This window comes from Mesoplodon mirus (genome assembly GCF_964341445.2).
Source record: "Mesoplodon mirus genome assembly, chromosome: 16".
NCBI classification, from domain to species: Eukaryota; Metazoa; Chordata; class Mammalia; order Artiodactyla; family Ziphiidae; genus Mesoplodon; species Mesoplodon mirus.
In genome coordinates, this window is record NC_138992.1 from 54,150,768 (window position 1) to 54,163,250 (window position 12,483).

At 36.8% G+C, this 12,483-nt stretch overlaps 1 protein-coding gene across 3 annotated transcripts in view; it reads left to right on the top strand.

Annotated features, from left to right (window-relative positions):
* Positions 1-219: 219 nt before the first annotated feature.
* SNX16 (sorting nexin 16) overlaps positions 220-12,483 on the top strand; it is a 35,430-nt gene continuing 23,166 nt past the window's right edge. The window contains exons 1-4 of one of the 3 annotated variants that reach the window (XM_082601747.1): positions 220-425; positions 2,156-2,403; positions 2,491-2,630; positions 8,208-8,294. In XM_082601747.1, the coding sequence (XP_082457873.1) occupies positions 2,256-2,403; positions 2,491-2,630; positions 8,208-8,294 (375 nt within the window). In that variant the 5' untranslated portion in view covers positions 220-425; positions 2,156-2,255. Of the gene's footprint in view, positions 426-595; positions 649-2,155; positions 2,631-8,207; positions 8,295-12,483 lie in introns of those variants that run through there. The other 2 variants (XM_082601745.1, XM_082601746.1) reach the window with 2 other exon arrangements.

The window sequence follows — 12,483 nt, forward strand, 5'->3', positions numbered from 1 at the left end:
TTGCAGTCTTCTCATCACCTGTTGGGCAAACTAGGTACCGTAGTCTCCATTTCTCAAAAGTTAACTTATAAAAATAAAGCTGTGGAAAAGAAGGTGAAATTCTTACCACAAAAGTAGTTTCAACCTAGGTGCCAGAGACCCCTAGCCCCGCAACTCCGGCTTGTGCCTCTGGGGGCCGGCGCCCTTGGCGTGACGTCACTTCCTGGAGCGGCGGCCCCGCCCGGCCCCGCCCTCCACCTCGCCGGGATCCTGGGCCCTGTGGCCCGGGCGGAGGCGGGCAGAGGCAGGGAGCGGCTGTTTTCTGGAAGGGGGGTCACGTGAGGCCTCTCGGTGTGGTGGGTGGAGACGGAAAGCTGCGGTTAAGGAGGGTCGGATTTAACCGTCCCAGGGAAGCGCGCCCGAGCTGGATCGCGGAACGGGCTAAGGTAGGGACTGGGCAGCGGGCGCTGTCCTGGGCGCTCGTGCAGTGACACCTGCGCTGCGGTTGGCTGGCGGCGGGCCGGCTCCCCAGGAGGGTGGGCGTACGCGGCAGGAGCTCCAGGCCAACCTCAGGCCACCGCCAACTCCGCCGGGCGTCTGGGAGGCGCTGGCTGCGCACCGGGCGGCGGAGGCGGGACCGTCTTGGGGCCCCAAGGAGACCCGGGAGCGGTGAGTCTTGCCATCCACCAAGCCGAAGACCCTTGGCCTGATCAGACACCGACCAGACACTCCTGGGGTCGAGCTGAGCCCGGGCTTCTGCACTTTGCTCTCGCCACCGACTTCTCTCGCCCACCGTGTTGCTCAGGCTCGGGACACTTCACCTGCCCTTGGTTTTTCAGAGTAGCACTGAGATGTCCGTCCTCAGAGCATGTCGATGCCAAGGCAAAAGTGGAGACACTCTTAATGAGCCCAGTACGTTTTTCTAACGTTTGGGTAGCGCTCACGTTTTTGCAAGGTCAATGACTGTATTTGTCTGAGCGCCCCCCGCGCCAGCCCTGCGGCCTCAGGTATTCATTCGAATGACTGGAGGCGGGGCGACCTTACAGGAGGTGAGGAGGTTGAGATTTCAGACTTTTATTTACTTCTTTTGGGGGAGGCCATCTGGCGGAACCGAGGAGCGGTGAATCAGCAGCTCAAGTTTCCTGAATCTTTGATGATGGGGAAGGTAGCCCAGAGCCACGTGCTGGGTTAAAATTTTTATTTCAGCATCTGTCAGTCTGAGCGGCTTGTTTCCTACCTTTCTCACCAGTAGGGTTGCGTAGATGTAATTGGATAGACAGACCTCTTGTTATGTGCCATTTCCCTGGTCTGTAGTTATCGCCATTTCTTAGTTTATTCGTTAACAACTTAGTGGTAAAGCTTTTTTCTTTGTATTATTACAAAATTATTCTGAGGCAAGATAAACTCGTCCTTTTGACAACAGAGCTTACCGAGTATAGTTTTGAAGATTGGTTACATACCTGCACTTTATGGCGTAGCAGAATTAGTGATGATCTAGAAACTGAAGAATATTTAAACTTTTATTCATTTAATCTTTTTGGATATATGTTTAATGTTCTTTGGGGTTTATTTGATTAATGTAATTTGACTAAGTTTTTTTTTTTAATCCATTTGATCCTGGGTTTAATAAACCGTTGCTTTAAGAACTGTTATTATTTATCTTACAAGGTGTCTAAGCTTCTGGCTCACTATCATTACTCAGGGTAATTGTTCAGTTTCACTAATTAAATCAGAAGGAAATATGAATAATTCTTTTCCCTTTCTTTCCTTCCCTTTACCCTTCCCTTCCTGTACTGTATTTAGTAGTGTCAGGATCATAAGCAGAGAATAAAGTTTCCGGACGGTCTTTATCACTTTTCCTCTTTGCAACTCATATAGATGAGATCAGGTTACAATGGACGTTATAGAAATCCATCACGAAGAAATAAAGTGGGTAAAAAAAGGATCAAGGTCAAGAAAAAGGGTGTGAATATTTCTGCTCTCCTTACCTTAAAAATGGGAGTTCTTAGAGATGACATTTTGGGATTAAAGGAAGAGGTTTGGGACATGTTTTCATTCCAAATAAAGTAATAGAGTGTCACGAAATTAAAAGAAATGGATATGAGCATTTTGGGTTTTTTTTGGATAATGCTCCCGATTAAAGACTAATCTTTCAATATGTTCTTCTCATTTTTAGGTAGTGAATTCCTAAGAAGAAAATAATGGATTGCATATTACTTGTTCTCTAATTGTTTGAACTCAGAAGTGTGCAGGTTTGTTGCAAAAGCCAAAAGAAGATGGCAACTCCTTATGTCCCAGTTCCCATGCCAATAGGGAACTCTGCTTCCAGTTTTGCAACCAACAGAAACCAAAGAAGTTCTTCTTTTGGGAGTATCTCAACAAGCTCAAACTCTTCCAAAGGCCAGTTAGAAGACTCAAATATGGGTAATTTTAAACAGACAAGTGTACCTGATCAAATGGAAAGCACTTCATCTGTCTGTAGCAGTCCCCTCATTAGGACTAAATTTACAGGTGCAGATTCTTCCATTGAGTATTCTGCTAGACCAAGAGAAAGTGAAGAACAAAATCCTGAAACAGTGAATTTGGAAGATAGACCTTCTACACCTATTATCCTGGGTTATGAGGTGATGGAAGAAAGAGCTAAATTTACTGTGAGTATTGACTTCTGCTGTACATCAGTAGAAGATGAAAAATTGATTAACCTGTGTTCTAAATTTGTGTTAAGTGATGTTAGCCTATACTTGTAACTTCTTGAACATAAAATTCCAATGGTTTATAACCCTTAAGTTGTCATGCCGTAGTGAACTTTTGCTTTACTTGAACGAATTTTCACAAACCAGTCACAGCTGTGAAACTAGCACACAAATCAAGAACAGACCATTACAACAGCCTAAAAGCCTCACCCCATGCTCTCTTTCAGTCAATGCCCACTCTCCTATTAGCCTAGATTAATTTTGCCTATTTTTGTACTTTATGTAAGTGGAATTTATGGAGTATGTACTCTTGGGTATGGTCTCTTCAGCATTATGTTTGTAAGATTCATCCTTGATTTTGCATGTAATTGTAGGCAGCTCATTTTTATTACTGATGTTCTTCCTTTATGTGAATATACTACAGTTTATCCATTCTACTGTTAAGGAGCATTTAGATAATTTCCAGTTTGGGACTCTTACAAATACTACTGCTGTGAACCTTTTAGTACTTATCACTCAGTAAACACATGTACTCATTTCTTTTTGATAGCTCCCTAGGAGTAAAATTGCTGGATCATCTGCCCAGCTTTAGAAGATACTGATGAACAATGTACCAGAGTGGTTGTACTAAGTTATACTCCTTTAAGTAGTGTATGAGAGTTCCAGTTACTCCACATCTTCCCAACATGTGGTATTTTTCTGTCTTTTACATTTTAGCTATTCTAGTGGGTAGAGTGATACCATATTGTGGTTTTAATTTGCATTTAATACTTTTTTTTGGCCATTTGGGTATTGTCTTCTGAAGTGTCTGTTCAAGACCTTTGTTCATTTTTCTTTTGGAAAGCCTTTTCCACTTTGATTTGTAGTTTTCTATGCATTTTGGGCATAAGTCCTTTTTGAGAACGTGTATTGTGACTATCATCTCTCACTCTGTGGTTTGCCTTTGTTAATGGTGCATTTGATAATCAAGAATTCTTAGTTTTAATATAGTCCAGTATATTAAATTTCTTTTATGGTTAGCACTTTTTAAATTCTGCCTCAGGCTTCCCTGGTGGCTCAGTGATTAAAAAAACGCCTGCCAATGCCGGGGACACGGGTTCGAGCCCTGGTCCGGGAAGATCCCACATGCAGCGGAACAGCTAAATCCGTGCACCACAACTACTGAGCCTGCGCTCTAAAGCCCACATGCCACAACTACTGAGCCTGCAAGCCACAACTACTGAAGCCCGTGCACCTAGAGCCCGTGCTCCGCAAAAAGAGAAGCCACCGCAATGAGAAGCCCACACACCGCAACGAAGAGTAGTCCCCACTCGCCACAACTAGGGAAAGCCCACACACTAGCAGCGAAGACCCAACACAGCCAAAAATAAATGAATAAAATAAATAAATTTATTAATAAAATAAAATCTGCCTCCTCTTGGGTTAAAAATATGTTGTCCTATGTTTTCTTCTAAAAGCTTTATTGTTGGACCTTTGACAGATCTGTAAACCATCTGGAATTGCTTTTTGTCCGTGGTGTGAGGTCAGGGTCAAGACACATTTTTTTTCTCCCTAAAGTCAAATTTTTATTGAAAAGACAACTCTTTCTCCTCTGCATTTACTCTGTTGCCTACGTCATAAGTCAGGTGACCATAAATGTATGGGTCTGATTCTGTGTTCCATTTTTCCCTGCTTTACCAATTCCACACTGTCTTGATTACTAAAGCCTGATGATAGTCTTGACATCTGGTAACTTAATTACTCTAACTTTGCTGTTCCTCTTCAGGATTGTCTTGGCCCTTTGCATTGGGATTGTATTGAATCTATGTAGGGAGAACTGACATATTTACTGTACTAGGTCTTTGAATCTATGAACCTAACCCATTTATTTAAGTCTTTAACTTCTTTTAATAATATTCTGTAGTTTTCAGGGAAGACGTCATACATATTTTGGTAAGATTTATTTCTGGGTATGGATGTCGTTTGAGGTTCTAGACATAATGTTTTCTATTTGTTCTTTGCGAGTTTATATATTTTGGTCTCATATGTTATTATATATTTATGCATCCAGTGACCTTGCTAAATTAAATTCATTTATAAACTTGTTCTTTCAAACTGTTTTTTCTCTTGGATTTTCTTGAAGTAATGATTTCCTATTTATTTCAACATTTCATGCTGTAAATTTATGATAGTATGGAAGGACCACCAAGAAACAAAATATCGAAATAATTTATGAAGAGGCAGTCTTTAGAGTTCAAATATTGTAAGACTGATGATATGATGGGAAATCTGCATGGACCTGGCTTTTTTGCGAGTGATTTTTGGAAGTTATAATAAATTGGTGGCTCATTTCCTTACATTGACCTACTTTCCATACGAAGGAATGAGCATTCATTGAGGTGACATGTGTGAAAAGTTCATAGGCAGATTTAAGGCAGTGATATATAAACTCTTTCAAGACAATACAGAGGAAGAAATAAGTGGCAAATATGAAATTAGTCATAGTCACTTATTTATTAATTTGACATTTTTGGAGTACCTGTTATGTGCCAGGCCCTCTTCCAGGTAATGTTGGGACAGCAACTCAACTGAGTGAATGAAAGATAGAAAAGTATTTTTTTTTTAATGCTAGTATGTCACATGGTGATAAGTGTTATAGGGAGGAAGAAAAGAGGGTAAGGAAATAGACAGGTTCTTGAAACTAGAGTTGCAATTTAAATAGTGTTGTCAGTCATGGCCTCACAGAAGAGATGTTAGCACTAAGATGTTAGCATGGGATATCTGGGGGGGAAAGCTTTCCAGACAGGTGGCATAACTGCCAAGACCCTTGTGGCTGACAGGAGAATAAGCAATGGGAAGAGATGTACGAACTGAGGTAACAGGTAAAGGCGGGCGAGTGTGACACCCAGATCAAGTAGAGTACATAGCCTTTATAAGGCCTTTAGATTTTACTCTGCATGAGATGGGAATCTTGAAAATGTTTTAAAAGGAAAAGTCAGATGATCTGACTTAGTTTTTTGAAAGGCTCATTCTGGCTGCTGAATTGAGATTAGATTTTTGTGGGGGAAGAATAGAGGCAGGAGGCAGTTAGGTTTCTACAGTAATCCGTGGGAGACATGATGGTGGCATGGACCAGGTGGTGGAAGAGGTCCTAAGAAGTGATCAGATTCTGGATATATTTTGAAGGTAGAGCCTTGGGATGTGGTAGATGGAGAAATCAAAGGTGATCCCGAAGTTTTTGGTCTAAACAATGTGAAGAACAGAGTTGCCATTTAACGAGATGGCAAATTTTGAGGGGAAGATCAAGAATTGTTTTGGGAAGTGCTAGGTTTGAGATGTTTGTTAGACATCAAAATGGGGATGTCAGGTATGTGTATGTGCATGTGAGTGTGTACACACATATATGTATTTTATATTTCTATATTCGGTATTGTGTTTAGGGTAGAAGTCTAAGCTGGAGTTACAAGCTTGGGAGTCTTAGGTTTGTAAAATAATTTTACCTTGGTATATTTCTTTAAATTGATCTATTAACTGAAGAAAGTATTAGGACAAACTGGCAAGATCTTATATAGAGAGTGTCAAGACTTTGAAAAGTGTTTAAAAACAAAAAGTGACTAGGAGGGGTGGTGAGTAGGATCGGAAAGAGTCATGAGGTGGACTTCTTTGGTAATGTTTTGTTTCTTGCTTTTAGTACTAGTTACATGGTGTGTTTACTCTGAAAATTCATTAAGTTATATACTTAAGATTTTTGCACTTTTCTGTATGTATCTTATGATTAGTGTATGCATCTACATTTGTTGTTGTTTACTTAAAACAGGGAGTACATAACAAGTTAGACAGTACAAAGTAGTATATACTAAGTTTCAAATAAAGAGTAGAGACAATAACTGCTATTAGAACATAGAGGAGGCAATGATCAATACTGTCCATAAAGTTTTCATTGAAAGCACTACTTAAACAAGTAGAAAAGAGAGCTTTCTAGAAAAGATAAAATGAAAACCTCTTTGTTTTTCCTAGAGAAACAGGAATGTTTAGGGACCACTGTAAAGAGTGACTTAGTTAGAAAAGGGCTCATTTTTTAAAACAGGAAAATAAAGCTGGTATGTATTACATATAGATAAACCTAATTATCATATGAAGTTGACTTGTATCACGCATCAGTTATTCATAGTCAAAAGTTTTGAAGTCAATTTAAATTAGTAACTCCTAAAAAGAATGTTTTCTTTGTATCCCCTTCGTGACTATTTTACATCAGGGCTGTCTGGAGACTTCACAGGGTATCCAGATAATTTTCTTCCTCACCTTTAAATGTAATAAAGATAAAGTACTTATGATTTACTTCAAAACAAAGGGATTCATCCTAACCCTTGCTGACTCCCTTCAAAGCTGAAAAAGAAGTCTGTAAGGGAGAAAAATCAAATGGTAAGGATGATCTACAGTCCCTAAATAATGAATTGTCTCTAGATCATCCAATAGGATTATGATATGAGTCATATTTGTAATTTAAATTCTCCTAGTAGCCATGTTAAGAAAATGTAAAAAGAAACTGGTGAAATTATATTTAGTAATGTATTTTGTTTAACCTAATATACTTAAAATATAATTTCAACATGCAGCCAGTATATAATCATTTGAATGACATATTTTTACATCTTTTTTCATACTAAGTCTTTGAAATCTGGTCTGTATTACACTCACAGTACGTGTCAATTTGGACTAGTCACATTTTGAGTGTTCTATAGCCACCTGTGGTTAGAGTGCAGCTCTAGAGCTACAATTGAAAGTTATTGCACAGCAGACTTTAAGAAAAAAAGTTACTCTTTTTAAGAGAGTTTCACTCATGTGATAGATAGTTACTGAGTACTTTTCATATGTCATGTATATAGTTTAGCTCAAAACACTGTACCAAAAACTACCAGGAGATGTTTCTCTGAGATTCTGTTATAAATAGTACTTCCAAAATTATACTTATGAAAAATAGGATCTAGCTTTTTCTTATATGCTTCTTAAAATATTGACTTGCTTCAACCAAGTTTTTCTATTCAATAGCCTAGATGATTGTATGTAATTATATAAATGTAAACTTTTATCTAATATGGGTATTTTTTACCTTGTATTTCAGCCTTGAAGATTAAAACATCATCAAATTTATTTGAAAACTTTGCTTGGCAGTTACTGAATTTAAAAACTAAGTCAACTATATAAGACAAGATTTTTCAAAGTTTTTTCAAGCATGATTGATTCTTTTATTAATTTTAGAATATATTAGCATAAAATATATTTTGAAGGCTGATAAGTTTATTTATTATTAGTGTTCAGCAAAAAAGCATTTTGCCTCAAATATGTCAGTCATGTTTCTTAAGAAAAAATCTTGCTTTTGGTACCTACATTTGATTATTTGAACATTTGATGGTCTTAATTTCTGATATTTTTTATATATTAATTGTTATGATCTGGGTTGTCAAATAAAAGTTTCTAAATTATTTGGTTTGAATTTTTAAATATTTTTACATAAATATATTTTAAAACTCTCTGTTTCTCGCTCTCTCTGCATAGGTATATAAAATACTAGTAAAGAAGAGTCCAGAAGAAAGCTGGGTAGTTTTTAGAAGATACACTGACTTCTCTAGACTTAATGATAAAGTAAGTACTTTAATAAATCTAAAACTGACTTATCAGTTTTGAATTATTATCTGTTCCTGGAGTTCTGTTATATTTGTGTTTTTTCTTCCTTGTTAATTATTTGAGCGAAGTCAAGTCTTTGCTATTTCCAAACAAAATTAACTTTCATTTAACTTTAATAGTTCGAAGTCTCATCTCTATGCATAACTTCCTTTTATTGGAAACAAAAAATTATTTTTAATATTAAAAACGTGAGAACCTTAAAATTGGCAACAGAGATATAAGTGATTATTTATATAATCTTGTGAGTTTGAAAAGACGTATATGTATAATAAGACCCCCTAAATCATATGACTACAAAAGAATGAACAAGAAAGAAAAATTTAGCACGTTGTGTTAGTTTTCTATTGGTGTATAACAAATTATCACAAGCTGTGACTTAAAACTTACCTGTTCATTATGTAGAGATTTGGAGTGTTCAGCTGGGTTTGCTGCTTAAGATCAAACAAGGTCAAAATCAAGCTGTTGGCTTGACTGGCCTCTTACCTGGAGGGTCTGAAAAAGAATCAGCTTCCAGTGTCATTCTGGTTGTTGGCAGAGTTTGGTTTCTTGTGGTTGTGAGACCAAAGTCCCTGTTTCCTTGCTAGTTGTCAGCCAAGTTATTCTTGGCTCATAAAGACTGTTCTTCAGCCCTTGTTCATGGCCCTTCCATCTTCAAAGTCAGGAAGAGACGGTCAAGTCCTTCTTGTGCTTTGAATATCTCTGACTTTCTCTTCTGTCACCAGCCAGGAAGAAACCTTTACCCTTACAGAGCTCATGTGATAAGATTAGGCTTACCTAGATAATTTTCCTATCTTAAGGTCAACTGAATAGTAACCCTAATTGTGTCTACAGAATCTCTTTTCCTGTGTAAAAACAAAACACAGAGGCAACACCAGGGGCAAAGGTCCTAGGGCCTTCTAGAATTCTGCCCACTGCACGTGTGAAATAGACAAAGACAATAATAATAAACCTCAGTATATTAAGTACCCTTAAAAATAAGTTAAAAAAATAGAAAATTCAGCAAATGATATGAATGGGGTAATCCACAGAAAAAATATAAATGACCAATAAATTACTATCATAAGTACTCCAAGAAAAGAAAATTAAACAATTTTTCACCTGTCAAGTTGACAGGCTTTAAATGGTATTATCCATTGTTGGAAACATGAGTCTTCCTAGAGGACACCCTAAAGCTGAGCATAATTTTGACACAATCACATTTCTGGGATTTATCCTATATAATAAATTATGGATATGAGCAAGATTTAGCCCTAAGGATACTTATCATGATGCTTTATGTATTGTTGTTTTCTTTGTTCATGTTTTATTTTGTTTTTAATAGTTAAAAAATTAGAACCAACCTAAATTTCCAACACTAGGGAATTCATTGAGTTAATTGCAGTAAGAGTTAGTAGAAAAACAGCAGCTGGGGCATTCACAGAGCTGGAGAGAAATCATGAGGGGCAGGTGGGGGTAATTGGTATTTAAGAAACCAAGAGAAAGAGCATTTTTCCAAAAGAAGCAAGTGATTTATGATACTTCTGAGAGGCCAAGTAAGCTGAACTTGGACCACATATTATTCCCTAATTTTGACATATGTTTAGTAGAGAAAACTTTACTGGTCCTATTCTTTCCCATCTGCCACCTCCCCCCACCTTCTTCCTGGATACTCAGAACTTCTCAAGTTGGTATATTCTTAAAATGTTTGGTGGTGGGAAACTCCATTTATGTGACTTTGCAACTGTCCAGATGCCAAAAAGTTTCTACCATTTCTGAAAACCTCAGTTTGAATGAAAAGGTAAAATATAAAATGCTGAACTATTTTATCCTTAATTAAGGTATTGTTAAGATGACTTTTTGCAACATGTCAAAATACTTAAAAGTATTATTTCTAATATATTTCTACCATTATATGTAAATTTTATTTTCTGTTTCTGAGTTCTTTTTGTATTCACAATTTAAAAACCTGTAATTCTTTACTTCTGTTTATTTTTTTTTAATGATTAAACAAACAAGAAGGCCAAAGTAATTCGTGAAGTTACCAGATACTAAAGTGGAATTCTTAGCTTTCTTATGAAATTGTTATAATTTTTGTTCATACAGTATCTAATAGTTTCAATTTTGAGCTATTTCATCCTTTATGACTTCTTATTTTTCTTTTCAGGACTCAACTATTATTTAGTGTTTATGTCCCTTGGTCTCTCTAGATTCATCTTTATTGCCAAAATATTTATCTTAGGTAAGCTGAGATTTAGATAGCTCTTAAGCTTTTGAAGAAAGATGTTAGTAGAAGTTTAATTTAAATCTAGTAAATATCTCCTTGATACTCTGAGTTGGACACTTAAAATTGATAAGTGTCTGTGTCAGTCTTCTAGGTACCAGAAAGAGCTCCACCCATCACCTGATTTTACTGGCAAGAATCAAAAATGTGTGTCAAGCACCAGCAGCCACACAGTTTAAATGGTAGTTATTATTTCTGTAATTGTTAAAAATAAAGTAAAATCTTAGGATCTTTATTTTATAAAACCAATCATGAAGTATTTGTGAAGTGAGTAGTTTGAGTTCAGCACTGTGCTAGGAATTTGGTATTATATAGAAACTATATAGATCTGATTCTAATGTTGAAGAGTTTATGTTTTCCATTTATCTATACTAGGAGGAAAAAAATAGTAAATTGATAATATTAAAAAAATTATTTAACATAGTTAAAATAACACTATTTAGAAAGAAAATTTTCTATAGAATGCTAGTGTTTTTTTTATCCCTCTTTTTTTAATCTCCTGGGTTATAATCTGGCTTCAGCTTCTCTAGGAGTTTTTAAGAGCCTCCTCTGGGAAAGTCAGAGGGCAAAGTCATGAGCAAGATCTGGAACACATAGAGCTTTTCAGAGTTGAGGCATCTGGCAGGGTTGTAGGGCAGGCTGGTGATGAATAATTTGCAGAAATATGGTCATGAGAGTAGGGTTTTCTCTATATTCTACTTAAAAGCTCGCAATTTTCTACTCCCAGGTTGCAGACTAGGTCAAAGCTGAGTATTTCTGTGAGGTAAAATGATTATTCTCAGTTGGTTCCACACAGCAGAGCATAGGGAGGGAGCAGAACCATTATCAGCTCACTGTCAAGACAAGCCAAGCTCATATGAAAATCTGGGCTAAGCTCAACCAAGCATTTGATCCTCTCATTAAAAAGAAATTCAGTGGTAATCCTCAACATGTCTGTCTCTTGGGTCACACTGTCCTGAACTGTCCTGAACTGATTGACATCAGGCAGTTCATAAGTAGTGTCCTAAGTTTGCCTTTTACTGTCTTTCTGGGGATTTTTTTCACTTTTTTCCTTTGTTGGATTTTATTTCCTTTATCTCATGTCTTCTTTCTTGAATTAATCTTTCCTTTTAGTAGAACTAATCCCCTAGTAGCTTCTTGAGGAAGATTACATGGGAAGTGATGTCTTTCAGACCCCACATGTCTAAAAATATTCTCATGCAGTTTTCGTATTTGATTGAAATGTGGGCTAGGTATAGAATCATAGATTGGAAGTATTTTTTTCAGAATTTTGAAGACATTAAGCTATTTTCATCTCGCTTTTAGTGTTGAGTATTACCCTTGAGAAGCCCAAAGCTATTCTTGCTCCTAATCATTTGTATGTCAGCTGTTTTTTTCTTCTTTAGAAGTCTGTTGAATCTTCTCTGTCATTAATCTGAAATTTCACACTGACTTTTTGTAAAGTTATTTTCTTCTATTATCTTGTACACTCTGTGAGCAACCTATGTGGTTCAGATCAGAAAAATGTTTTTGAACTGCTTTATTAATGAATTCCTCCCTTCTGTGTTGGCGGTTCCCTCTTTCTGTAACCTTTCTTGTAAAACAGACATTTGGGCTGGTTCCAGATCTTTTCCTCCCCTTTCTTTACTACCTTTTCTTTTTTGCTATTTCGAAGGAGATTTCCTTATTTCTTTCTAAAACCACCTTTTTATTCCCTGAATGTCCCTGTTTTTGGTCATTTTATTCTTATTTCTTGAATGTAGTATCTTAATCCATTGAGTGTATTAGTGATTGTTTTTATTTGTATTTTTATTATTTTATGGTTTTTTCTCCTTGTATTGTCTGTGTTCTCTGAGTTACTTTTTTCTGTTTGTCTTTGTCTTCCATGTTAAGTAATAGTGTGTAGTA